Raw genomic sequence first — 27,327 nt, 5'->3', positions numbered from 1 at the left:
AAACAGAGTCGTGTCACTGTCAGTGCATCCAAACAATGTATCTTTCCAATCTAATCTAAACTCAAGGTATATAAATATTGTTTGTATTTACATTGTCTCAGATTGTATCAGGTTTCTGGGTGGACCTTTCCTGCTCGCTGATTGGCTGCTTCACTTTCACCCTTCACGCGATAATTCTCGGTCTCCCCCTGCGCGTGGGAAGTAATCATTCAATCAGCCTCATTAGCCTCTGGTCCGGGAGCAATTCGGCTCGTGACCTTGCGCGTTTAATTGATTATTAGTAAACGTTTATTGGTTTTGACTAATATGGATGAAGACTGTGATTTAGCGGAAGAGTTTGGTAAGGACATTTAGGCTGCCATTTAATTGTTCGTTTTTTTGGGGGGGCTCTAACTTCCGGCCTCTTTAACATGTCGTTAGCTTCGAAACTAAAGACTTTTAAAACTTTCTGGGAGTTTCACAATCTTTCCTGTGAGGCGCAGCTCCCCCGTGCTGCACGGCTCCATGGAGACAACGTAAGAATTAAAACTCGGCTATTAACATTCGCGACCCGCCGCTTGTAGACGGAGCCGGGTTAGCCGGGTTAGCAGCAGCTAGCCGGCCCGAGTTAATTAGCGGTCAGGTGCGGTGGCACGAGGCAGCTGGGACATTAATTAAGACAGCGAGGCTCCTCACGAGGAGGAAGTGTATCAGCTGACCTGCAGGTCACCACGTGACTCAGGAAATATGAAATGGATTATATTACTTAAAATGGAATAAAACATATCTTACATTGAATGATGAAATAATGTGAAAATATGGCCTTAAGAGATTGAAGATTTTTAAAATTCAATTTAGACATAACATGTACGAATGCAGGTTTTCAGTAGAGCTGACTTAGTTAACTGTTTTATTTGATAGATCACGTGTTGACGATGATAATAATAATAATAACTCATATTTAAGCTAAATTGCCAAGAATTCTCATATTCCATCGGACTTTTTGCTGGATTTCTTTGGTTGTCAACTGAGCATGTTTTGGACCTTTGCCTCTGGGAAGTTGATTTTTACAGACAAAATGAAACACTTTATTATAATTAATTTGATTTATGATATAATCGATCAAGATAATAGTCAGCAGAGTAATGAATCACTAAAGAGCATTTCAGGAGCTGCCTTCTCCCTTCTTCTGAGTTTTTTTTTTCATTAGCTCCAAAAATTAAAAATTTTAAATGTTGAGCCGTGAACTATTGGCATCAGCCTATGATAGTCTCTCTTTGGGTTAGGGCTTCAAAAATTTGTCTGTGGCATTCTGGTACAAGTTTCCAAAAGCTGGCGAGATCTCGCCAGGGGTGGTATTGATGGAAAGTGAGAGGTCTAAGGATGAAATACTGATGTCAAACAAATGACAACATGTTACCACAGTGAAAGTAGTCCAGACTTGCACAAAACTTGCACAAAAGTAAACAAGCTCTCACTTCACTCTGTTCCAGACTGTCCGAGCCTTCTGTGTGAGGAACTGGAGGATCTGGAAACAAAGAATGATCAAGGGAGGATGAGGAGGAGGAGAGAAGGAGAGGAGGAAGTTTATAATCAGAGGGAGGATGAAGAGGCAGGAGAGGAACCAGAGCGAGATGAGAAGGTGGGGGAGGAGGAGAAAGATAAGAAAAAGTCTGAGAGGGAACTTGTGGCAGCAGAGGGAGAGGAGGAGGAGGAGACGCAGACGAAGGCAGGGAGGAGGCTGCAAGAGGTGGAGGCACACGATGTGCAGATGGAAGACGACGGGATTGAGAACAACAAGGAAACAATTTCTGAGAAGCCACCGAATAAAGAAACAAAACGTTTAGAGGAGAAAGAGGAGCAAAAGAAGGGTAGGAAGAGAAGAGGCAGGAAGCAGAGTGACCGAGTGAGAAACAGGAGAGGAGTAAAAGATGTTGGTGAGAGGCTGGAGGAAAAAAAGAAGAACCACACACGGGATGTGTCAGCGATGAGCTCAGAGGAGAGCTCAACTCTATCAGAGACTCCATTTGGACTGATGAACAGCTCTGACCTGTCCGACCCCATCTACCTGGGTTGTGGGGGCACAGGGATGTATTGTCCCCCAGTTCCCATTCCCATCCTGTACTCTTCACAACCCCCAGTCCCGATTCAACCTGCACCACCTCAGCCCCAAGGGACAAAAAGGCCTCGTAGCCCCCTCCTGACTCACGGTCTCCCCCAACAGGGCCCACAGCCTGTTGAGGTGAGAAGAGAATAGAATTGAGTGTCAACAAAAGGATGAAATACATGCAGCAGAACCAGTTATCATCTTTATTTCACACATTCTTCCACCTTGTCAAAACCCTAGCTATGCTACTAGTGGCTAATATAGCCTCAAGCATTCACAAAGTTTCATATGTCCAGTTTTTGTTTACATTGGCAGACATATAAATTCATTATATATCATTCAGATTAGTTTTTGTTGTACCTGACTTCATTCTGATGATTTTTTTTTTAATCCTTCCTGTATACATACGTAGATGGTTATTTTTGGAAACGTTTGGATTTTCGCAGGGCTAGAATACATTTGTGAGGGCATAAATATGTTTGGCAGTAATGACGTGACCTAGCTTCTACTTCCAAAATGTTTTCATTCCTTCCCGTGGGCTGAAACATTATACTGTGCAGTTCACATTACACCTCATGGGGTATAGCTGAATTGGTTTTAGCTTTAAAAAAAAAAAAGACATGACGTGAAAAAATTATTTTAAAAGGAAAGCACAGAGAATCAATGTTGATGTTTGACTGGTTCTTGGCAGATGGAGATAACCCAGGTTTACTCCACCCGACGCTCCATCCGCTACAGCACCAGGGGCAGAGGACGGGCCCTCAGTTTCCCTTTAGCGGGCTTAGAGACTGTGGACAGCTGCCTGCTGCCCCCTGCACCGAAGAAGAAAACACGAACACTCTACAGCACTGGTAACCCAATTGTCCGTTTGTCCAGGTGTGTCGTTATTTAACATACACATTGAGTATTTATGTGTATGTGTGTGTTGCACATATGCATGCAGATCAGTTAGAGCATTTAGAGGCCCTGTTCCAGGAGGACCACTATCCTGACGCAGAGAAGAGGAAGGTCATTGCAGCTTCAGTTGGAGTCACACCTCAGAGAATTATGGTATGCCAGCCATCTAGACTAGAAAACCTTGACTTGCATTGACCATGTCCCTACCCATCCTGTGTTTACCTCTCTGTCACCTTCCATTTTCCGTCAAGGTCACTTTCTCTCTGTCAGTGTGATCTGCTGTTCTAATCCTGTGCACCAGGTCTGGTTTCAGAATCGCAGGGCTAAGTGGAGGAAAGTGGAACGCTCCATCACAGCAAAGGTTGAACACAGACAGAGTAGAGTTGGATGCAGCAGCCCCCCACATCCCCACATCAATCCCATACTGGAGCCGAATAGGTCAGTAAACTCATTTTAGATATGGTATGATCTGATGATAATACTTGTATTCAAGCTTTTTTGATACACAACATATTGTTGGATATGTTTATTCTTTTTCAGTAAGGGGGCTTCCTGTCACTTTCCTGGTCACTTTCCTGGTCACTTTCCCACCAAACTGCCCCAGCTTGCCCCTACGGCACCTCCTTTCAGGACCTTGTCTAACCAGAATGCAACCTCCTCCTACAACAGCCTGCTGGCCAGCCCAGGTACACCTTCTACATGGCTGAGGATTTTGTACATTTTAATGCAGATGAACCTCTTTAAACCAAAAAAAAAGTTACACGCTAACAAAGGGCAGTGTATTCTGTGGTAAAGAACCTTGTTTTTGTCTATAAAGTCTGAGGTTGTGTTTAGACTAAAAAATGCCGCCCACTCGCTCATTTTAATGAGGCTACTGTGTTGGCACAGCAGGAACACAGACGCAGAGGGCTTCAGCACAAAAACACGGTTGTCCAGCAAAAACGTTGCTCATAGCTCAGTTTGCTGCAGTGTGAGGTTGTGTTAGCTAATTGCTGTGTCATGACAAGATATGGAGCGACACATTCCTGGTAGATTTTGTATTATGTGTAAAAATAACTTTGGAGATTTAAAATCCTGCTTCACAGAATTATAATGGAGGCTTCTCTTGGTCTTAATGGTCGCTCAGGACATGCTTCAGAGTCTTGAATCAGGGCACCAAAGCCCCTAAAATATACACACAGGAGGAAATTTGAAATTTGTGGCTTCATAATTACATAAGTTATAGTTTGTAGTAGGACCAACCCCTCAGTCTTTGGTGCATTTCCTTTCTTGGAAAAGATCTTTATTTGGATGTCATGGAAACACATGATTTGTGCTCAGATGAATCAAGCTCAGTGCTCAGTGGACCTTCAACACGACCTTCTGCATGTTGAGAATTTCCTAGAAACCAAACTACATTCTCTTTAATCTCAATGTTTAATCTGTGCGTTCAATTTCCAAGGTCGATCCAGAGTGAGAGATGGGGGCCAGCACCAGCTTTCATCTCAGACAGGGTTGACTGAGTACCATCCCCGTCCCATGCACAGCCCCCCTCCGCTGCGACGAGCCAGTCTCCCCCTTTTCTCGACGACGTACAACCCCTCCAACCACACTTCACCCCTCCTCAACACCCCAGCTCAAACCCCACCTCTGTTTCTGGATGCTCTGGAGGGCGGCTCCACCTTGGCCCATCGTGACACCCAGTCTCTGCAGACTGACATCAGGTCAGCTCAGCTCACAGCACACTGCGACATGAATACGAGATAATGATTTGAACAGGGACAACGGGTACGAGAGATGACAGGAGGACAGACTGCAGACACGACCAGGGATCCTGTGAAATACTGATATAATGATGGCTCATGCAGTGCATTCAGTAGTGGGGAGTCAGTTTCAGCTGCTCCTCTGAGATATTTCAGAGATCATGCTGACAGACTTCTCAGTAATCGCTCTTTTTTGCAAAATTATATTTGCTTGTGTGACTACAACAACACATATCACAACACAAAAAAAAAAACCCAATTCAAGCCAATACTAAAAAAAGGAATGTCAAAAATTTTCCCTGACCTGCTTTTAAGAGACTAAAAGGCTTGGTTTACCCAAATTATCAAATAACCTTTTAATTGGAAGAACTCACTACAAAAATAAGAGAGTGTTTGTGTAATATTATTGGGACATCCTGTCTTGAAAACTCTGTTTTTGATGTGAAATGTCATTCTTTAAATTTAGAGAACAAAATACATCAATCTCCAATGTATTTGTATGGTGGCGTAAACCTCTGAAAAATGATCTGTGAAACTAGTCATACAAAACTGCCTGCATGACTAGATATGCTGAGGTAAGTGAGCAAATGTCTTTTTAGCTTTGCTAGTGACATGGCGCCATCATCAGGTCAGAATTTTGATCTGTCTGATACTCTGGTTTATGACCAAATAACTGAAACACTAATTACTTGCCCAGCAGTCTAACTAAGATGTTAATATAGCTCCTGTTGAACATCATTAAAATAGCATTGACATTGTGAGCGTGTTTGCATGCTGACATGATCATTTAGCTCTAAGCATCATTGTGCCTAAAGAACACCTCACACAGCCGCTTCTGCGACTTGAGAGTCTTATTCTTGCTGACATTTGGATGAACTGACCCTTTAAGAAAGTGTTGTGTTGACAGCTAGCTGATGTAAATGATTTACAAATAATCGTTGTAAATATCACAAGATCCCAAACACTTATTTCTCGGGTAACTCCTGGCTCCACCTCGCAAGGCAGATGCATTGGATCAGATATATGGAACTCATAGCAGTTTTAGAGTTTATGATCATGTACTGTAGGTACCTCTGTTGTGACACTTTATATATATATATGTGTGTGTGTGTGTGTGTGTGTGTGTGTGTGTGTGTGTGTGTGTGTGTGTGTGTGTGTGTGTGTGTGTGTGACTTCTGTGTTGTTCCCAGTACACTTTTTGACTTTGGGGAGAAGTTTGACTACCTGACATCCAGCCAGCAGAACAACAGTGTCAACTACCCGCTTCAGACCTCCTTCCCCACCAGCCAGCCCCAGCACCAACCTCAAGCATCTCTGCCTCGCATGGCCTACCTCACCCCCTCCCCCTACCTCACCCCCAACCCTCCAGATTCCAACCCTACCTCCTACCTGACCTTTGGCCCCGGGGGAAACTCCACTGGGGTGGTGACCTACTCCACTGGAGGCCATGCCTACTTCCAGTCCCAGGGTGCTGGACAAATCCTCCTGCAGTCCACTGCTCATCATGGTGAGTCACTTCGAAGAGATTTGTTAATTGATTTTATTTATTTATTTATTTATGGGGCCACAAAAACACTCAAATTGAGGGGCTTACATGTAGCGAGTAAGTAATTTCCCTTTCTCAAATGTGAATATTTTCTAGTTTCATGTCATTAAACTGAAATCTTCTGTTGTGGCCAGAACCAAACATCTTCCTGGGGTTTGGGAAACACAATCAACATTTTATGACATTTTATGGACAAATTAATCGATAATGAAATTAATCATCAGTTTTAGCCATAGTATGTATCAAAGTCAAAACGACAACAAAATACAACACAATTCATCCCAAATCAACCCAGAATCTAATAGTGACTTGTATTATCAGCAAACTCAAAATGTCACCGTCATGTCATGGTTTTTTCCCCCGGATGTTTTAGCTCCCTAGGTATTGTAGTTGACTTAACTCCTTATATTTTTATTTACACAAGCTTTGACTTTTTTAAATTAAAGAGTCAGATATTTTCATCTTTTCCATTCATTATTTCATTCATTCATTCTTACTTTACTTCCTGGACTTTTGCTTCTCAACCCCACCAAAAATGTTAACTGAATATGAAGAGCATGAGTGAAGTTGTGAATATAGGAGCAGAATAATTGGGAAAGTTTTGGGGATAAGCTACCATTGCTTTTGTGCTGATTGATCTCTGATCACGTCTGTTTGGATCTGTGCGTGCTGCCCTGCAGGTGGGATCGCAGCATACCAGTCATTCCCGTGGGGTAATATGTACAACCAGCCAGCCATTCACCAGCGTACTCAGTGCCCTTCAACTTACCCTGCCAGCATGGGGGCTGCTAGAGACCACCAGCCACCTTCCTCCACCCACCTGCCTCCCCCTTCATTCTACCCCCATGGGGATCTCGGGCTCTCGCATACAAACTCCCAGTGCTCGTCACACACAACCACCACCACCCCCAGCAGCACCACCACCATCCTCCCACCTGTGTCCACTCTGCGACCTTCACATCACAGAGCAGAGAGCACACCAACCAAGGTTTCATCCCTGTTACCTTCTCAGGTCAGCCCTGCGTCTCCAGAAAGCCCTCCAGTGCCCCCTTGTGTCAAGATAGAATATGAAAGCCCCCAAGAGATTCACAGCCACTTCCACTGTGACTTCTCACCCATACATTTTTGACTCCATTGTTGAATGCGTCTGAGGGTGTGCGTCTAAAATATCTGTGTAAATACGTCCTGTGTATTTGAGAGTGATCTGTAATTTCTCTCTTGTATATGAATATAGTATCATATATATACATATATATATGTATGTATATAAGTATAATGTTAGCAGGCTCATTTGGGCTGCGATAAGTTGGGCTGGAATAAATATTGTTTGTTCTGTTAAGATTTTATATTTCTTTATTTTAATTTCTTTGCCATGATGCTTAGGGAGGGTGGCGTGCGTGCGTGCGTTGATTGAGGCATGATCACCTCCCAACACAAATAAAACTTGAAATCAAGTCAGAAAGCGAGTGAGATACAGTCAGACAGAAAAGAGAGTCCACACTTTATTTCAACAGATATAACTGTTTTTCCATGATAAAAAAATATGTTGTATTTTAAAAGGGAGATTTAAAGTAAAGAGTTTTACAGTAACTATTTGGTTTATAATAAAGTGTGGTTACTTACAACTAGATACAAACAAATACAGATATACTTCAGTCGGGTCAGGCTTCAGGTCCTGATGGATGATAAAAGGTGATGATGACGATGATAATCTGCTGTCGTTAGAAATTAGTCCATCATTTTCAATATAATGCTGGGCACGATGGGCCGACTGCTCCAAGTTCTGGGTAATTATTACATATATAGACTTATGGGTACAGTACTTTGTGAAGACCAAATTCAAATATAAACCATAACAACTTCCAAAGTTATATCATTGTAATTCAGCTTTGCTTTGTATAATGGTCAGCTCATGGAACTGTTGAAAAAGTTCGAAGGCCTAGTATCGGTCCACAGCCTTGGCGTTGTGATGCTCTGACTGACTCCTTTCAGATGTGTCTTTAGACCTCACGAGGGCACTGTTCTTCAGTGTGAGGTGGCTCCATACTGGAAAGCATTTGACGGTGTTCTTTCTCAGACGTCCCCCTGTGGTGTTGGTGGTGGTGAGGGTGGTGGTAGGAGCTGTGTGACAGTCTCTAAACCGATGGAGGTGAATAAGGACAGTTGTTTCTTGGGTAGAGGAATCCCAGATAATCTCCAGTTCAGCCCAAATCCTTAATCTGTGTTGCCATCTGCTGTGCTTACCCATTTACTGCACTTGCTGAGGATTGTATTAGTATGCAAGTCAGCTGTAGGGGTTAGTGGCAACCTAATCCCTGTATGAAACTCCGTCTCTGAAAGAGCTGAAGGCATTTTCCTGAGACTAGAACAGACATTTGGGACCTTGTGTGTCATTTTTCCTCTAAGTAGTCAAAGTAAAGCAAAAAAAGAGTTTCTTGTTTTAACTCTAGTTAATATTCCTGGTTCATAGTCCTGCTGTAGATAAAAGTAAAGTTTGAGGTGAAGTTTTGATGACGTGGGAGTAAGAGAAGGAAGTGTTTGATGAAACCGAGGAGGAGGTGGCAGGGACCCGGGGAGCAGATGAAGGAGGATGGAGACAGAGGAGTGAGGCAGTGTGTGTTGGTCTGGGGACGAGGGAGGAGAGCTGAGATGAGCTGTTGCTATGGGAGGAGAAGAGGATGATGGGTGGGCTCTGCCAGCAGGCGTGGGAGGGAGAAGAAAAAGGGGATGAAGGAGGAGTGTGTTTGTAGCATGGGGGTTCTGGGATGAACAGAACTGTTGGTTATGTAACCGCTGTATTTGGGTTTTTAATGAACCTCTCTCTTCCTGCTCACTGGCTACTGAGCTGTTACTGTTGGCAGGAGGAGTGCAGCATAAACACACATACACACACTTGTACTTCTATCTTTGCGAGGACACTCTGAAATAAGGCTGTAGCCTTAACCGTCACACCTACATGCAAACCCCCACCCTCTCCCTACACCTACCCAACATGAACCCTCAAACAAAGACCGTAACAGCTCTTTTTAAGGTTTGACACAAAGGTCTAATTGGTAAAACTGCTCCTTTCTCACACACACACACACACACACATACACACAAATATTTCATTTGCAGTGCAGCAAACCCTCTTGCATAGAGAACATACACACAACGCATTCATTTCAGGACTGAAGTGCGGGAGCACTATTCAAAGTCAGCCCAGTCGAGTCTTGACTCTGGGTTTTAGTTGAATCTGGTGTGTAGGTGAAGCCTGTCACTGTGAACCTCGCTCTCTAACGGTGCCGTGTGCATGTTTCAGATTTCCTCATATTCATGTGTCAGTGAGCTTGCATGTGTTACTGAGGAGGGTTCATGTGGGTTTAAGTTGGTAATTAATTTTTCCAGGACTTCCCCGGTGTGAACAGAGAGCGCTCAGAGCGTGGCTGGAGGACACGGGTGTGAGTGTGTTTGTGTGCATGTATGTTCACATGTGAGCGTTTAAGTACAGGTATGGGATGCTTCAGTCCGCCCCGATCCCAGCTCGTCAATATTTACTTAGTATTCTGAGATTTGAAGAAAGGGAACTTGTTTCAATATTTATGGATGTGGTCAAACATGAAATCCTTGCAGTCTTTCCAGACTCTGTGACAGTGTGCACGCACGCAGACTGAGGGAAAAAGGTGAAAAAAGTGAGTTTATTGATACAACTGATTGAAAGTAATAATACCTATAAAACCCTCCAGTACTCTGGTTCAAATAGAATTAGGGTGTTGATTTTTAGTTTGTTTAGAAAAGATAAGAAAAACAGTCTTGTGTCAGGTTTGGAAGGAGAGGGATCACCAGGAAGAGCAGCTGTGGAACGCAAACATTTAGTGGTTAAAATACATAGGTTTAGCTATTCAAAAGTCGTGAAGACAAACAAACAGATAAAATATCTCACCTCAAACATGTTGATGTTAAATACATTCGCTAAAAGTGGCATTATTTGAATGTGGTTTTGTATAAAAAAATTCCCAATGTCATGCAGTGTGGCTGAGATGGAGATATTTGGAGGTGTTTCCATTTACTCTACGGGTCTGGCAGCACTATTGTGATGAATATTCTCTATATTGAGCTCCCTGGAGTGGTCGGGGTTGTTGGCAGTGAAAAGGGGACTTACAGGAACATATCCTTTTTCCGTAAGAAAGCAAATATGCCATGTCTTTATATTAGATCTCTGTTTTGCATCCAGAGGGTAAATTGAAAAGGGGGAGACCGGAATACAGGAAATAACTTGTCAAAACGTAAGACTTATGGTAAATGTGCTAAACTGAATGTTACTGCAATAACACATATGAGAAAACCATTGAATTAGAGACTCTCAAGCAGCAACAATTTGATAAATAATGAATCTATTAATATTGATATTTCAATTATTTTCTCCATTAATCCTGAGTCTATATCACTTCGTCAGAAAATAGTGATCGATAGAGCCAATTGTAATTTCCAAGAGCTCATGGTGACATCTTCAAATTGTTTTCTCCAACCAATATACCAAAGGCATCCAGTTAACTACATTAGAAGACAAAGAAACACACTAAGAAAACCAATTATAAAAAATCACATCTAAGAAGCTGGAACCAGTACCATTTGTGTGTTTTTGGCTAAAAAATTTACATAAATCACTGTTAATAAAATTTTGCCAATTCATTTCCAAAAACAAAAAATTCGACTTGCTGTTCAGTTGTAGATTTATCACCAGATTCCTGCCAAAACTTGACATGTTCCAGACAAAATAGAATAATCTAAAACTTAAAGTAAGAAAAACAAAAACAAATTGACGGATCAAAGAACCAGTGAAAATTAATCATCAGTTACATTCCTACTTTGGACATAAATAAAGTGAACAACGAAGGTTTATCAGAACTGACAAATGTCATAAGTGTATCACATCAAATAACATTTAATGTCATGGATATTTTAACTGGTATTAAAACAAACAGTTGATTTCATCAGTTGAGACACATTTCAGTCCTCTCGTCCATCACTGTGTCACTAATTATATGTAAACACCTGATGATGAATGAGTGAATTTCCCAAGTTCACAAATACTGATGGATGCTCATCCAGCGACCTGTTTATGTTTGTGTTTGTCCCGCCTGCCAAGGAGACCTGGTTACATAATCTGTGTGCGTGTGTGTGTGTACTGTATATGTTGTGTGTTTGCATAAAAATGTGTACGTGTGTGCATGTGTGTTTGTGTGTGTTCATGTGTGTGTTCGTGTTGTGTTTTCTTTTATAAGCCAGATATCCCATTCCCAGAGATGGCACGCTGTCCAGGAATAACATCTCAAAGCTTTCATCCCCACTACATCACCACAATCACACACACACACACACACACACACACACACACACACACACACACACACACACACACACACACACACACAGAAAATCAGTCTGGCTCATTACTGTAGAGCACCAGCCCCTTCTACTCCTCTTCCCCTCCCAGACTAAACCCTCAATTGCGGCTTGTTCTGGGTTGTGTGTGTGGATGGAGAGGTGTGTGTGGAGGAGGTGGAGGAAAGGGGGAGTATATAGAGGAATGCAGGGTTGGGTCGGAGTGGGATGTTGAAGGGAAAAGAGGGGTCTCTGTTTAGTGTGTATGTGGACTCTATAGAGAGATTAAAGATGTGTATGTGAGCATATTGATGAAAGTGTGTTTACTCCACTGAGGCCCACTGACCACCTGAGAGTGGAAAGGAGAGTAATGGGGAAAAAGGCGGGAAAAGGAATTAAGGAGAAAGAGGAAATTTACATATTTGAACTGTATGAAATCATGGAATCTTTACTTCAGTTTGTTAATTTGTGTTAATCTGATCATGGTAGCCTGACTACACATGGAAATATGATAAATTAAAGGCAGAGGCTGTAGAAATCTTCAAAAATGGCAAGTAGGAAGGATGACAGAAAAAACACCAAAATGTTACGTGTAGTTGAAGGAGCGCTGAACTGAACTGAGGTGAACTTACGAAAGCTGGAGTCGTCGTGTATACTTCCAGTCATACAGAAACGCATGCTTATGCAGAAATGAACACACATGCCAAGTTGCAGAGCGGCGGGAACACTGTGGGCTGTGTACGGTGGCTCTCCTTCACTTCCGCACCGTAAATGTGTGTTTGCTATACGAGGGAACACTGGGAGAAAAGAGGAATTCATGTTGGTGTTTATTTGAGCTTTGGCCAAATCCAACCTGGGGCGGCCGCATTGGCGGGCGCTCTGCACCAAACCCCAGCCGCTCCTGTACCCCCAGCCAGTCACACACACACACACACACACACACACACACACACACACACACACACACACACACACACACACACACACACACACACACACTGTACTCACTCAGGCCATCAACTGCACACACAACACAAATTTTACTGCTTTGACACACACATACACACACACAAACACACACACACACACACACATATACACATACACATACCTGTCCATCCTTTCCATATCAAGGTGTGTTTGTCTTTCCCTGCCCACCGTTTTAGGTCCTCCCAGAGCAGGTATTTCCCTTTCTTAGCCACAAAGACACACACACACACACACACACACAAACACGCATACACGCATACACGGGAGCTGTGGGGGGGGCCGAGTGTGTGAAGCACTTGCATTGATAACCTGCAGCTCAGAGTCACTCGGTCTCACTTTGTGGCCGTCCCCCTCACCAGGAACTCCCTTCGCCCTGCTCTGTCTCCTTTCTGGCTCCTCACTGCAGGACCTTCTTCGGACACGCTCGAACCCCTGCATTTAGTCGTCACCCCTGCCGCTGTCATCATGACGCCTACCCCGCCGTTGTTCCTGCTGCTTCTTGGCCTAATAGGAGCTCATGCCAGCATCGATGTCCGCACAGCCGCCGCCATGGGTAAGAATGATGATCCTGGCCGTGTCCGGTGATGTTGTGATGTCTGAATCGGATACTGTTTTTTACTCTTTATCCTCTTTATCCTAAAAATGGTAACTGAACTCAGTATAAGTCACTTTCATGATGCCTAACTGAATTCTGATATTCGCCTAAAAATGAATTTGTCATAAGAAGTGAAGGACCCAACTTTATCTCTTGTCTGTGTTCTGTCCATATATCCAAGGTGGCATGATGTACAGTCTATATACACGAGTTGCCATTGCACTTTTTGATCTGCAGAGTGGAATAAACTCTCAGAGAAACAGAACTAAGGACAGGAATGGAAAAAAGTTGATTTTTTTTTATTTTTAGGAATTTGTTCTGGTCATTTTTTTTCATTGCTCTGATTATTGAAGAATTATTATTGAAGAATAAGACTCCACAGCTTAATAAATTCCGAATTTTTGTGTTTTTATTTATCGATCAAAAATCATTGATTTAGTCTGATTAATTTTGTTGCTGGTGTTTAAATCGCTAGCTTCAAAAAGTTTAGATGCACAATATGAATGTCTGGCGGATGGTGCTCTGTGCTTAACGAGTGTGTGTGTGTGTGTGTGTTTGAGAGGAACTGGCGGGAGGGAGAGAGGTGAAGGGTGAGAAGGGAGATCAGTGAAGTTTAAGTGAGCCAGCGGTTAGTTAAATAAGGTCGTAAATGCCTGAACTCACAAAAAAAACCCTCCCGACACTTAAATAATATCTGACACGATCACAAAATTTAATTTCTCTTTCACACACATTCGGTAGCTCTGTCAGGGGTTTTCAGCTGAACAGGTAAAGTTTGTTTAGCAAAAAAAAAAAAAATCTCAACTCAAGGTTCACTTTTTCTGAACTTTTTCTGAAATGTTCATATTTCAGGTTGTTCCTCAATGTATTTTTTTCTAATTGTCAATCAAATAATAATGTATTAAAATTTTGTATGTATGACAGATTTTGAGCTTGGGGCTTCATATTTGATCTCTCTCTCCTTCAGCCTTTTTTTTCTGGCTCCATCTCTCCCTCTCCCTCTCTCCAGCCCTGTTGCCTCTGTGCATCCTGTTTTTCTGTTTCCATGTACTTTCATTCACATCTCACCGGCCTCCATCAACCCTGCCCTCCCCTTTCCCTCTCACTACCTCCTTTTTCTCCATGCTCCTCCCCCCCCCCCCCCCATTTTCTTTCTCCTTCAATATTTCATCTATCTGGATATTTTTTTAAGACCTATACATTTTATACAAACTATTAAAATTAGATGATATGATAAAAACGTTTCTCTTTCTTCATGTGCAGCGGCAGGTTTGTGCAAAACCCGTCCCACAGACCTCGTGTTCATTGTTGACAGCAGTCGGAGCGTTCGCCCTTCAGAGTTTGAGCAAGTCAAGGTTTTCCTGGCTAAGGTCATCGAGGGGCTGGATGTTGGACCCAACGCCACCCGTGTGGGAGTCGTCAACTATGCTAGCCGCGTCAAGAATGAGGTATGGTTATGATCTATTATCTTTTCTATTTTCGTTCATCTGTTGAACCACTTTATGTTACAGATCTGAGCTGATCTTGCTGTTATGCAACTCTACTGTAGGTGTCTCTCAAGACTCACCGCACCAAAGCAGGGCTGATCAAGGCCGTGACCAAGATCGAGCCCCTGTCCACTGGAACCATGACAGGTCTTGCCATCCAGTTTGCGCTGAATGTGGCCTTCAGTGAGGGCGAGGGCGCTCGTGTCAAATCTCCCGATATCAGCAAGGTCAGATGCACATTTTACAGTCTCCCAAAACATGTGATATTCCTGTTCATCGCACTGAAGCTAACTCTGCACCCCTCCACGGCAGGTTGCCATCATTGTGACAGATGGGCGTCCCCAGGACAATGTGAAGGATATTGCCTTGCGTGCACGCGACGCTGGCATTGAGATTTTCGCCATCGGTGTGGGACGTGTGGACATGAGCACCCTGAAGCAGATGGCTAGCGATCCTCTGGACGACCACGTTGACTACGTGGAGAGCTACAGCGTCATTGAGAAGCTCACCAAGAAGTTCCAGGAGGCCTTTTGTGGTAAGTTGGGAGGAGAGGTAAGAGGGAGTGAGAGAAGAAGAGGGAAGGATGAGGGGTTGTGTTTGGGTTAAGGCTGATAAGTAGAGAGGCAGAGGAAGAAAAGAGGGATTAGTCTTTAGTGAAAGAAATAAAAGAAATTCACTCAGGGTTGGACAATCACAACCCATGCCTTCATCCCCATGGAGAGAGCTGTCTGCTGGCCTCACTATGCTGAGGGTAAGGTATCAGAACTGTCATCTTTTCATTCTAATTTATTGTTCCCTCCCTTTTGTCCTTTTGTTCATCTTCACCAAGACTACAGGATATTCATTCATTCAAACTCAGTAAATATTCCCAGTGCACAAGGGCATCAGTGAAAGGAACAACCTTTAGGAATGATATTCGCTCCTAGTCATCAGTCAACTCTCACATGACCAAGAGGCGAGACTGATTCATCTGTAATTACCGATCCATTAGTGACAATCATTAAACCTCTAATTTGTGATGTCCTTCGGCGTTTTCACAATCTGTGGACCGTTTGACTGCTGCCTGCCACTCGCTTTGCAGCAGCCAGTCCTGCTGCAGATGTTTTCGTCCAAGGGCAGAGCTGCATGATCGCAGTGTTGGATTGTTATTGGATGAGCCTGAGCATTCATATCAGAAACTGACATACAGATGTTCTTTATATAAGGCTACTCCAATCTTTTCCACCTGTTTGTTTTAAGGATCCACTGGATTTATGCATCATCCACCCATAATAAAAACTGTCAAGGTCAAATGCTGGTCACAGTGGATCATTAAAAAACATTGCTAGATTTTCAAACTGACATAGTTTCATTCTCTCCTCCTAACCCCAACCACCCAATGTGCCTCTACATATTTACTGTGTGTACGTGTGTGCTCTGCATCCACACACACGCACACACACAGTGTCGGACCTGTGTGCCACCGGGGATCATGACTGTGAGCAGGTATGCATCAGCTCCCCCGGATCATTCAAGTGTGCCTGCAAAGATGGCTTTACCCTCATGGATGATGGTCGCAGCTGCAGTGGTGAGTGTGTGAATGTGTGTGTATGAAGGCATTTGTCCAAGTGTGATCATTGTTGCACCACATTCAACATGCCCTGTGTGTGTGTACGTGTGTGTCATTGCCAGCTTGCAGCAACGCTGCGACAGACGTGGTGTTCCTGATCGATGGCTCTAAGAGCGTTCGTCCTGAGAACTTTGAGCTGGTCAAGAAGTGGATCAACCAGATCATCGACAAACTGGATGTTTCTGACAGCAAGGCTCACGTTGGACTGGTGCAGTACTCCAGCTCAGTCAAACAGGTATGTGTCTGTCTTTTCCCCACACGGTCACCAGAGTAATCCACTCCTTCTCTCCCTTATCAACGTCCTGCCTCTGTCCTCCCACAGGAGTTTCCCCTGGGCCGCTACAACAACAAGAAAGACCTGAAGGACGCTGTGAAGAAGATGGCTTACATGGAGAGGGGAACCATGACCGGTCAGGCCCTCCGCTATCTGCTAGATAACAGCTTTAACCCTGGTCACGGTGCCAGGCCTGGAGTCGCCAAGGTTGGCATCGTCTTCACTGACGGACGCAGCCAGGACTACATCGGAGACGCCGCAAAGAAGGCCAAGGAAAACGGTAAGGGGGAAAAGAAAGATCAAGAGTAGTGTAAGTAAACAAATAAAAATACCTACCTATGCCAGTCATATAAGGACCCATGTGTGTATATTTCAGGCTTCAAGATGTATGCTGTCGGAGTGGGCAATGCAGTAGAGGATGAACTGAAAGAGATTGCCTCTGAGCCGACCGCAGATCATTACTTCTACACCGCCGATTTCAAGGCTATGACCCAGATCGCCAAGAAGCTGCAGATTAACATCTGCCAAGGTCAGAAGTTGTTAAATAAACACACTAACAAATAGTTGCTCAATTTCCCTATTTAAACTTGAACTGTTGCTTTCTGATCCCACAGATGAGGACCCTTGCGAATGCGACTCCCTCGTGAAGTTCCAAAAGAAAGTAGAAGATGCCCTACAGGCACTAACAAAAAAATATATCCTTTACAACAGGTGAAATGGTCTGAGAATATATGATGTTATTGTATTTTTGTTTGTTTCATCGTTGTTGTCCTTGACAAAATCTTACTAGAGAGTATGTCGAAGAGGATCGCCTTGCTGGAGAACAAAATTGTCTGAGGACTCAAATCCCACTTTCCACTATACAGCTGCACACTCACCCACAAACACCCACACAGTTTTTTTTTTAAACTTCCTGTAAAATACTGAAGAGGAAACCATATGTGTGTGTGTGTGTGTGTGTGTGTGTATGAACCCTGACCTCTGCTTCTATCCTGAATCTCTCCCAAACCACCTCTGCCTCCTCCTTTCTTGGTCTTGTCCCTTTCACCGCTGGGTCTCCTGGGACACGAAGCACCAGTTGCCATGGGGACCACACCTTTGTGTGCGCGCGCGCGCGCTCCGAAGGTCATCCTCCATAGCCAGCCTGTGTGTTTGTTAATAAAACTCTTCCCTCATAGGGAAATGGTGACCGTACACTGAAGGTTTTCTTTTCTTAGTTGCTGCCACAATGTTGGATCTTCCAAAAACCCCAGAGTCTGTGTCTTGTCATGTCAAACAAAGCAGCTCTTTACCTTCACTTGTCTGTTTATATGTCACTGTCATCTTTCCTTCTCTCTCCATCATATCTTCTCTTACCCACCACAAAGGTATCTAATATATATACAGGTAAATTAATATAAGATATGTCTGGTAATATGGATGCACCATTGATGTTTTTTTTTATTTTCCTAAATAAAGGTGATTCAGGAAGTAAATGTGTATTAAATTTCTGAAACTATTTCATAGCAAATTAACATTTTAGACTCACGCATACACAGACACAAGTAATCATGCAGAAATGTACACTGTCACTTAATTTAGAGTAAAGGAGTGTATAAAATATAAAGAATATCTCTGGTCTGTGGCTACAGAAGCTGGGCTTTGGGGACCAGGAGGACAAGATGGTGAGTGGTTTCAATTCATTGCAAAATTGCAGTCTGGTAAAAAAAAGTCTCCAAAAGGCTAAATGATTATTCTTCAAATTATTATTATTATAATGCTAAATATTAAATGTAATGTTATATTTAGTCGTATGTTTCAGAGATTTTATGGATGACAGTTTTAAGACATTGCCAACGGTTCTTCCGTACATTACATAGTTGATTTGATATTAAGTAAATGGCTAGTCTCGTTCATGTTGACTAGTAATTCTGGAAGGTTAATATTGAATACCGCAAACCAGAGACCAGCACACTCCCGATTAACTGAAAGTTGTAAAAACTTTGCCGAGTAGTGCAAATTAACTGAGGAGAAGTGATGAGGAGACGTGAAGAGGAGACGTGACGCGGAGACGTGACGCTCCGTGTTGCGAGAGCAGCTCATTAGGGAAAGTGTACGACGCGTCACGATGACGTCGCAGAAGTGAAACGGGCTCTTCTAAGCAGCTGAGTCAAAACCGCCGAGAGAAATCTACTGACTCCTCTTCTCTGAGCTCATGAAAGCTGTTTTTAGAAGTAACTTGTTTTCCGTGCCGTGTTCAGCGAGTCCAGCACAAGTACACCCCCCACCCCCCGGCTCACAGTGTTGTTTTATCACCGACCCAGCGCCAAATGCGCTGCCGAAAGACGGCAGCATCTGCTCAGGCTAACTGCTAGGCTAGCTCCGCGAGCTAACACCGGCTGTGCGCTCAGGTCCGGGAATGAGAAAGCGGAACACCCGATAGCCGAGGAGGCGGTTCGTCTTCGTTAATGATTTGAGGGAACAGATGATTGTGCAGTGAACTAAAGACAGGCGGCAGACACATCGGGGGTTTGGCAGTGAAGAAAACCCAGCGCTTGCATCAAGCTAACGTCAAAGGTTAGGTGCATACTTGAGCTAACAGCTGCTAACATTAGCTGTCTCAGCCCAGGTGCTGCCTGCTACAGTCAGCCTGTGGAGCTCCGGGCGCCGAGACAAGCGATGGCTTGTAACCGCGCGGCGGACTTTGCGTGCCAGGCAAATGGAGAGAACACACCGGGACGAATGTCCGGTACTGGCCGATCGTGTCGCCTCCGGTCCGAGTCCGAGTCCGAGGTAGTACCGACTGCGAAGAGCCTAGCGCGGCTGTGCAGCAGGGACGAGGCGGAGCGGGCAGCGGCTCTGGAGGAGCTGAGCCAGGGGGTTCTGATGTGTCTGGGACTGGACAAGCCCGGTACGGCACGACTGAGCAAACCGACTCTCCTGCATCTGCTTCGGCTGTCCCGGTCGTGTCCTCTGCAGGAGGTGCGGGGGAGGGCGACCGAGCTACTGCGGACTGCCCAGGTAATGTTGGGATACTCTCTTCCTAGACCCACAGGGACCCTCAGACCCGGGCAGCGGACTGACAGCTCATGCGAGATTAAAAACGGGCAGCAGTTTGCCAAATCATCGCGACTATAACTTTTTTTTTTCTTTTTTTTTCCAAAATGAAATACCAACATTTAACCGGATGATTGATAAACAGAGCCACAGGTCGACTCAGCCTCACTTATCAGCTGGTTTATATTTCCGTCCTGCTTAGATTGCAGGTTATTTCATCAGACGCGTTAACTGTAGGAGGTGATGCAAGTCTCAGCCGCGGTGTATCTGTGCACAAACAAGCAGGCTGGACACGCCCCCTCTCGCTGTACTGAAGAACACCGGACACGCCCCCTCTCGCTGTACTGAAGTACACCGGACACGCCCCCTCTCGCTGTCCTGAAGAACACCGGACACGCCCCCGAGTCTCCGCGCTGCTTCTGGAAATAACAACAAGTTCGAACTGCGCTTCGCTTTAATTCGTCCGCTCTGTCGGAAAATAACGAGCGGACACTTTGTCTGAGGTCCCGTGATGTCTGTGAGTCCTGCGCTCGGCTTGTGTGTGTAAACTTACAGGCTGCCAGTTACAGTACAGCTGCTCGGGTCTAAAGTAGGTCTAGTCAAGTTCAACGGGGTTGAAGCTGTTTGCAGATATCTTTTTAGATCGTCATAAAATGTTCTACAGCCATTATTCATTGTCTGTACATGTAGATTCACTCAGTTAAACCCTTTTAAAGTTCAATTTCTCTTGTTTGCTCAGAACATTTTTGAAATTGGAGTCATGTATAAACACAGGTTTCAGAAGACCTTTTTAAAGTAAAGTTGAATAAGTATGTTAATAATAATGATTGGGCTATTTCGTTAATCAGTTAATGTCATATTTCATGCCCCAAAAAAAGTAATACGGGTCCCAGTTCCTGCTCTCACTTCTGAGAGTTTGCTGTTGTACTTTGTCTCAAGTGATAAACTTAAAGTAAACTTAAGGTTTTAGGTTTAGACTTTAAATAGTGATTTTCATATTAGATCAAACGATTAACCAAGAAGATAATTGGCAGATTAATCAGAAAATAAAATATTAATTATTTATTCACTGTGTCTTCCATACTACCAGGAACAAGGAGTTGAAGTACCTCGGGCTCTGGCCACAGGTCCAAGTGCCTTCATCCCTGCAAAACAGGTGTGTATTACTTGGTACATGTCCCGATTAAAATAGATATTCAAAAGTGTCCCTTTATTGAAACATTTGTGTCATTAAACATTAATTCAAAATGTTCCTATCCATTTTTCAGAGTTGTGGTCTCACAAGTTGATTTCGGTGTATCACTCACCTAGTGCCTGCGTTTAATCTCCGGAATTTAAACGACTTGCCTAATTCAGTGTTAGTATACTTGTTTTTCTATTTTTAGATTTGCTCCTTGCCTCAAATTTCCTTGTCATTTTTGTGAGGAAAAAACACTGATGCCTTCCTATGTGTGTGTACCACATACCTTATAATACTAAAGAGTTGATTGAGTTGTGTGGATAATTATTCTGCTGCAATATTGCAGCCCCTGTTGCTTCATGTCATCAGGGGAAGCAACACTAGTGACGTATTGCCTATGCTGATGACTAATCACGTTGCTTTCTTATGTGACTCACTACAAACTTTCCACAGAAGAAAGTGGGAATGTTGTTGTTCTGCCCACTAGAAGAGAAACATTTTTCAAGTGAATCCTTGCCTGTGTTCTTGAATATATTAGAAAATATAATGTGAACTTAATTGTCAGGGAATCATTTGTCATGTGTGAACTCTCCCTCTCTAGATGCTGAAAGAAGAATTGGACCAGGACGTCCTGATGGAATCCTTTCTGTCACTGGGTCGTTTGGACCACATCACCATGGTGATGGCCCTGCACCCTGCCTACCTCAGCTGCTTCCTGAGGGCCCAGCATGCTATGTTGGAGTTGGACGGGCCCTTGCCCTTTCACTGGAGACATTACATTGCTGTTATGGTAAGAAAGCATCAAAAAAATTATGAGACTTGAACTGTACTTAAACATAATAAAAAACATTATATAATTTTTTCTCACAACCAGCTGAATATAAAAGTGAATAGTGAATCAAGTGTTTGGTTCATAATTTTTGAGCAGAGGCAAGATATTACAAGACTGTTGAAACATTCAAAATAATTGCAGCTCTTTTTTTCTAACAGTGTTTTTATGTTTTGTGTCTTCTCATACAAGCATTTAATAATTTTGTTTTTATGGTTGTGCCTTTATTCCGGCCTCTAATGGTAGTTGGAAAATACCCCAATATTGCAGTTATACAGTTATATTCATACTGCAGCTGAAATGCTGTTTCCCCTGCAGCCCATTGCTTTTACTGTCCCAGTCAATTGAACTGTAGTGACCAATAAAAGTCTGGGTCAAGTGACACTAATACACCTTTAGCTTTTTAACATTTCCAACAGAAGCTCTCACTGTGCCACAGCTGGACGCACAAATGTGCAGTGCATAAAATGAATGATGTAAAGTTTGATGGTGCCAGTTACAGTAGCTAGTACTGCTGACAGTAATAACTGTTGTCAATGCTCGATCCTTAATGAACCAGAATCAAAGTCGTCAGTGACTTTATATGCTGCCATGTGAAATCTGCGCCTGTTCTTACGGCTACAAATGCTACGCAGTTTGTGCTTTTACGCTGCAGCCTACAGAAAAAACGGATGTTTTTGATGTTTTATCATTATGTGATGCTCCACTTTGGACTTGTGTAACAGGTCAGTGACTCATCGGTTTTTCAGTGTCCATTGAACCAATGCAGGTCTCTGTATACCGATTACCAGCAGAAGAAGGGACAGATTGTAGACATATATATTGACAGATTTAAAAGTTGTGTTCTAAAGCCCTACAGAATATAATTGTTAATTATTGTCTTCTTCTGAATTACTTTCCATTGAGGGTAATGGCAATAAAAAGTGTGCAGAGAGCCCAGTCAGTGGGTGTACAGTATGTATATTTAAGAGCCCTGCAGTTGTCAAATTTGACTATTAAGCAAAAACACAAATTTAAAAAAATAAGAAGACAAATATTGCCCAGGGAAAGAAGTTAAAAAAAGGCCAAAAGTAAAATTTTGTAGGAATGCTTAAATATTGAAAACTATCAGATCTTGAACACAGGAGGAAGATGACGGATGCAAATTGTCAGGTCATTTTCTTTTTGTGTTGTCCAGATACCGCCTCCTAGCGATCCACTAACAGACCTGCCCACCCAAGACTCTTCCTATACACTACATCATATTAGCTGTCCTTTCACTTCAGATATACCAGTCATAATCAGTTGTTTTGCTTTTGTCCTTGATATCTATCGGCATTAACAGTCCTTTTCTACTATGTCGTTCTTATAAACAGTTTGGAGTTTGGACTCTGCCCCTGTTTGTTGCCCCGTATGTTAACTTGGAACCTTCCTGACGCCCCACAGGCTGCAGCTCGACACCACTGCTCTTACCTGGTGCAGCAGCATAGCACAGGCTTCCTGGAGGCGGGAGGACAGGAGAGCTGGCTGGGCAGCCTGGAGCACGCTCCCACTAAACTCCGAAGCCTGCAAACACTCAACAAACTGCTGGCACACAGGCCCTGGCTCATTACACAGCAGCACATCCAGGTCAGACACCACAACATCTGTTTGTCTCACTCACCAGCTCTGCCTCTGTGTGCTCACACTCTATTCATACACTGTAATAGAAATATGATTTAATACATGACTTCTGGAATGACTCTTGCTTCACACTAAGAAACACACACCCAATACTCAGTAATAAACAGATTTTTTTGGACTCTTACTTAATCTTCACTGGAGGCTTGCAAGAATCAGTGACTTTCTTTTTGACATTTATTTATATATAACCTCTAAAGAAAAATGTCACTGATTCAAATCACTTCTTAAAACACTTCTAGTACACCATGTTATTACCTACATGCATTGTCTTGTTTTATTTATTGTTGTTTTATTTGTTTATTGTAATTGTTTTATTGCTGTATTTTAATGTTTAACAACTGTATTCTTCTTATCTTATTTGCCTCAGTTCTGAAATATTTTTATCATGTTTCAACCATGTAAAGCACTTTGTAACTGTTTTTTGAAAAGTGCTGTACCAATGCAAATTATTAGCATTATCACCATTTTGTAGTTTAGCAGTGGATGGTTTCACTATAACATTCAATTAATTGTGCTATTGTTATCATAAATAGTCAGAATTTAGACACTTAGTACGCATGGCAATCCCTCCAATGGTTGTTATTTCATTATCTTCCCGTCGGTCCTGCAGGAGCTGGTGTGTCCTGGCGCAGAGTCTCGCTGGTCCCTGGCTGAACTCATACACGCCGTGGTGCTAATGGCACACGCCCACTCGCTCTGCTCCTTTGTATGGGGCTGCGGCTTAAACCCAGAACACGACCACGTCGGAGGTCACACCTTCCAACCTCCTTCGCCGGGTCACCTTCCTCGTAGCCCCCATAGCCCCGCACATGAGAACGGCAGGCAAGAGGTGAGTCCCTTTTGGCTGGACCGCAACAGCGTGACCGACCCTTTGTAACACCATAGCTCAGCCAGCCAATGTTCCCTTTTGGCAGTTGCTCTTTCAACCCATTTCGTTAAGGAAACAAAGTACTAAGAAAGTCGCTAAAGCCCGCCTCTCTTTTTATCTTCAGTTGGTCGAGGGGGCGATGGAGGTGGAGGTGCTGATGAAGAGGATGGTGGAGCTGCAGCAGCAGCAGGAGGAGGAGTGCACGCAGGAGGAGATGGTGACTCGCTTTGAGAGGGAGAGGAGCGAGAGCATACCAACAGGTACAGACATGCCGCTTTCACCTTTGTGCCTCTCGTACATTCATCGCGTTGACATTTGTTCACTCACCTCTTCCTGTTTGACGTTTGTTTTTTTGTAGCGGTGGTGCGAGGAGCCCCACCTGACCTGGTGCTGTGCCTGGTGGACGAGCCGGAATTCAGATACGAGGACTTTGCGCCCCGAGGAGAGCAGGCTCCGCCAACAATGAGAGCACAGGTAGTTTGAAGCATTTCTCTCGGTGCTCACGTTTTTTTTGTAGATAGACTATGGCAAAAGTTCAACGTTGTGGTCAAGTTCATTATTTGAACAGTGTAGCGCTTGAATAGTTGTAAAAATAAGTTAACAATAGATCCAACTTGAATTGATTCCAGCAGTAAATTGTATATTATTGGGATTTGTGTTTAACATTTTTGACTATTTTATGACACGTCAAAAATTATATGATTAATCGATTGATTGTAGAAATGAATATCAGATGCTAAAAAAATTACTTGTACACTTAATTGTTTGTGATTAGTGTCATAGGCTTGTGTGTTGATGTTGGTGTCTGGTGTGTGCAGGACTATTCATGGGAGGACCACGGCTTCTCTCTGGTCAATCGATTACTTCCAGACATGGGCCAACTCCTGGACGAGAAGTTCCAGGTACCCACAAATTCAAAGTGATAGAATTACATTCATTATTATCAATAAGTTTACTATCAGACCTGATAATAAACCTGTCATATCAGACCTGGGAGGATTAGCTTGGGTTTACATATTTGTTCGCAAAGGTACTGGATTCAGAGGTCACTGAAGTTCACTGAACTCATTGTCATGTTCAAGAAAACACCATCAGGCCTCTAAAAATGATTAAAATGAAATTTGAACTTTGTTCACACATCCTAGACATGCATCCCATAATGTGGATGACGAGACATTGCTTCACATTCACAGGTGACAGGCAAAGAAAGACATCAAAATGTTTGGAATGGACTGTCGGGGAAGATGCATCGTGGTCTTGCTCATACACAACCCGACAAAGAGATTGTTAGGAAACACAAGCGAAAAAGTAAATTTCGGAGAATGTGGGGAAAACGCAGACCAGTCTTTTGAAGTGTCTGTCTCGGCAACCGGATGACGAGATCGCTTTCACGTCTTCGTCTTGGATTGCAGAACTTAAATTGATTCACTAAAAGAGAAGACATGGGTTTGGTTTATTAAAATGCAAAAAAAATTGTCACGTTAAATTAAAGGTGGTGAGCAACTTGACATATAACAGGATGGCCATGCATGAAGGTGTGGACACGCACACTCTGAGAAAAGCTCTGTGGAACTACATCCACTGCCTCTACGGGATACGGTCAGTAAAACACACTGTTAACCAGTCATATGTGCAACTTATTTTGTTGTTGTTTTCATTCTTGTATTTGCTGTGTCACTAACTTGTTTTACTGTTCGTGTGCAGGTATGATGATTATGACTACGGCAGCGTGAACGTGTTGTTGGAGCGCTCTATGAAGTTGTTTGTTAAAACCATGGCCTGTCACCCCGAGCAGACCACGGCACGTATTTACCACGCTTTCTGGAGACACTTCAGACACTCTGAAAAGGTACGACTGAGTTCAAACACGCCCCGGACGCAGCCGCTTCAGTCAGTCAATGAATCATTCAACATCTTAACATGGCATCTCTCTTAGAAATTAATCATTTGATTTTTTGAGTGTCTCACCTTTTCCCTTCTTCTTTAATTGTCATTAGTCACCTAGTTACCAGAAAATAATGAGATGTTTTTTTCCCCTTTTTTTTTGCAGGTTCACGCAAACCTTATCGTGATGGAAGCCCGGCTCCAGGCAGCCCTTCTCTACACCTTACGAGCCATCACACATTACATGAGATGACACAGTCCCTCAGGTTTTTGCAGATGCTGAGCCAGCTGTGACATACCACAGCCCAATGCATTACACAACAGCAACATTAAAGCTTACACACACACACACACACACACACACAACACACTACACTGAATGTTTGTATATGCATATCTTATGTTTAAGTGTTAATGTTTGTCGATGCTGCTTCGCAATCGAGATAAGTAGTTTTTAAAATGTGTTACTTATTTTGCACTGAAACCTTTCAGGTTTTGTTTCCCCATGTGTCTGTCACTCGCAGACATGTCCACACGTTACATGTCAGGTGTTCAACCAAATCATGAATCAAGGTGTACTCCTTGCAGAATTTTTGTTGTTTAATTTGTCTCGTTTCTTCTGACCAATATCACTTCTTCAACACTCTTGGACTCCTCGAGCCTCAGTCCTCTCTGTCTGCAGCGCATGGAGGCTGAGCTAACGAAAAATCATAAAGACAAAATAACTTGTATTTTTATATACAATAAAAAGTTACATTGCTATCAAAATAAAACAAAAGTGTTGGGAGTTTAAATCAGTTCTACACTTATAAAGTTGTATTTAAAGCTTAGGTATTTTACTGGACATCATGTGCATGGAGAAAAAATTTGAGTCCACAATATCATTTGATCCAACAGGCCGTTTGTCTGATTTTCTGCATTATTTAAAAGTTATGGATGTATTTGCATGAACATTTTTTTAATCAAAGATAAGTCTGTTTTGGTAAAAGGCGATTCAATTATGGGAGAGGTTCAGATCCAGATCCAGGAATCTTTTTGAAGGCTAAACAGCATGTAGGTAGGGGATTGCTGAGCCTTTTTTTCTTGATATATAATATTTGAAGGGAAATGTAAATAAAAGTATATATTTTGAATTTTAAAATTAATTTGATGTCCCTAATAAGTGAAAAGCATAGCTCAACAAAAGCTGACGTTACTGCCTTTTCCCCTGACGTTACATTGACGCACCACAAGATGGAGACAAAGGCTTTGAGCCACCATCAGTCACTACAGTTACTC

The 27,327-nt window shown here is 43.1% G+C and overlaps 3 protein-coding genes across 7 annotated transcripts; all 3 read left to right on the top strand.

Annotated features, from left to right (window-relative positions):
- Nucleotides 1–184: 184 nt before the first annotated feature.
- Nucleotides 185–7,736, top strand: LOC118292481 (paired box protein Pax-6-like). Of its 2 annotated transcripts, none has more exons than XM_035621473.2 (9): nt 185–340; nt 1,473–2,221; nt 2,778–2,937; nt 3,030–3,136; nt 3,285–3,421; nt 3,524–3,669; nt 4,425–4,686; nt 5,916–6,232; nt 6,952–7,736. In XM_035621473.2, exons 1-9 carry the CDS (start codon nt 307–309, stop codon nt 7,398–7,400), a joined length of 2,361 nt encoding a protein of 786 aa, XP_035477366.2. In that variant the 5' UTR covers nt 185–306; the 3' UTR covers nt 7,401–7,736. The 2 variants fall into 2 exon arrangements, with proteins under 2 accessions (XP_035477366.2, XP_035477367.2); XM_035621474.2 differs by lacking the exon at nt 185–340 and adding an exon at nt 366–515 and having other exon boundaries at nt 6,952–7,735.
- A 5,200-nt stretch (nt 7,737–12,936) lies between these two features.
- Nucleotides 12,937–18,065, top strand: matn1 (matrilin 1). Of its 2 annotated transcripts, XM_035621435.2 has the most exons (10): nt 12,937–13,178; nt 14,484–14,668; nt 14,770–14,934; nt 15,020–15,242; nt 16,152–16,274; nt 16,379–16,551; nt 16,639–16,870; nt 16,967–17,119; nt 17,205–17,285; nt 17,378–18,065. In XM_035621435.2, exons 1-10 carry the CDS (start codon nt 13,091–13,093, stop codon nt 17,425–17,427), a joined length of 1,473 nt encoding a protein of 490 aa, XP_035477328.1. In that variant the 5' UTR covers nt 12,937–13,090; the 3' UTR covers nt 17,428–18,065. The 2 variants fall into 2 exon arrangements, with proteins under 2 accessions (XP_035477328.1, XP_035477329.1); XM_035621436.2 differs by lacking the exon at nt 16,152–16,274.
- A 628-nt stretch (nt 18,066–18,693) lies between these two features.
- sesn2 (sestrin 2) lies at nt 18,694–26,827 on the top strand. Of its 3 annotated transcripts, none has more exons than XM_035619897.2 (11): nt 18,697–19,590; nt 20,717–20,782; nt 21,408–21,596; nt 23,061–23,243; nt 23,908–24,126; nt 24,290–24,425; nt 24,524–24,639; nt 24,984–25,067; nt 25,658–25,764; nt 25,870–26,014; nt 26,216–26,827. In XM_035619897.2, the coding sequence occupies exons 1-11, from the start codon at nt 19,249–19,251 to the stop codon at nt 26,300–26,302; spliced, it is 1,674 nt and encodes a 557-aa protein (XP_035475790.2). In that variant the 5' UTR covers nt 18,697–19,248; the 3' UTR covers nt 26,303–26,827. The 3 variants fall into 3 exon arrangements, with proteins under 3 accessions (XP_035475791.2, XP_035475790.2, XP_035475792.2); XM_035619899.2 differs by lacking the exon at nt 18,697–19,590 and adding an exon at nt 19,990–20,143; XM_035619898.2 differs by lacking the exons at nt 25,658–25,764; nt 25,870–26,014; nt 26,216–26,827 and adding an exon at nt 25,359–25,651 and having other exon boundaries at nt 18,694–19,590.
- The last annotated feature ends 500 nt before the right edge of the window (nt 26,828–27,327 follow it).

The sequence above is a fragment of the Scophthalmus maximus genome, chromosome 22, assembly GCF_022379125.1.
Source record: "Scophthalmus maximus strain ysfricsl-2021 chromosome 22, ASM2237912v1, whole genome shotgun sequence".
Lineage (NCBI taxonomy): Eukaryota > Metazoa > Chordata > Actinopteri > Pleuronectiformes > Scophthalmidae > Scophthalmus > Scophthalmus maximus.
Note: the sequence above shows the minus strand (reverse complement) of the source record. Positions and strands in the feature narration are given on the sequence as shown.

Bases quoted from the DNA above. Each gene is read 5' to 3' on its own strand.
- matn1 (XM_035621435.2), top strand. From the start codon at position 13,091: ATGACGCCTACCCCGCCGTTGTTCCTGCTGCTTCTTGGCCTAATAGGA. The intron at 14,669-14,769 runs GTATGGTTATGA...ACTCTACTGTAG, and splicing joins CTAGCCGCGTCAAGAATGAG to GTGTCTCTCAAGACTCACCG. The intron at 15,243-16,151 runs GTAAGTTGGGAG...GCACACACACAG, and splicing joins GTTCCAGGAGGCCTTTTGTG to TGTCGGACCTGTGTGCCACC.
- LOC118292481 (XM_035621473.2), top strand. From the start codon at position 307: ATGGATGAAGACTGTGATTTAGCGGAAGAGTTTG. The intron at 3,422-3,523 runs GTCAGTAAACTC...ATTCTTTTTCAG, and splicing joins CCCATACTGGAGCCGAATAG to TAAGGGGGCTTCCTGTCACT. The intron at 3,670-4,424 runs GTACACCTTCTA...TCAATTTCCAAG, and splicing joins CAGCCTGCTGGCCAGCCCAG to GTCGATCCAGAGTGAGAGAT.
- sesn2 (XM_035619897.2), top strand. From the start codon at position 19,249: ATGGCTTGTAACCGCGCGGCGGACTTTGCGTGCCAGGCAAATGGAGAG. The intron at 19,591-20,716 runs GTAATGTTGGGA...CCATACTACCAG, and splicing joins AGCTACTGCGGACTGCCCAG to GAACAAGGAGTTGAAGTACC. The intron at 25,068-25,657 runs GTACCCACAAAT...GTTAAATTAAAG, and splicing joins TCCTGGACGAGAAGTTCCAG to GTGGTGAGCAACTTGACATA.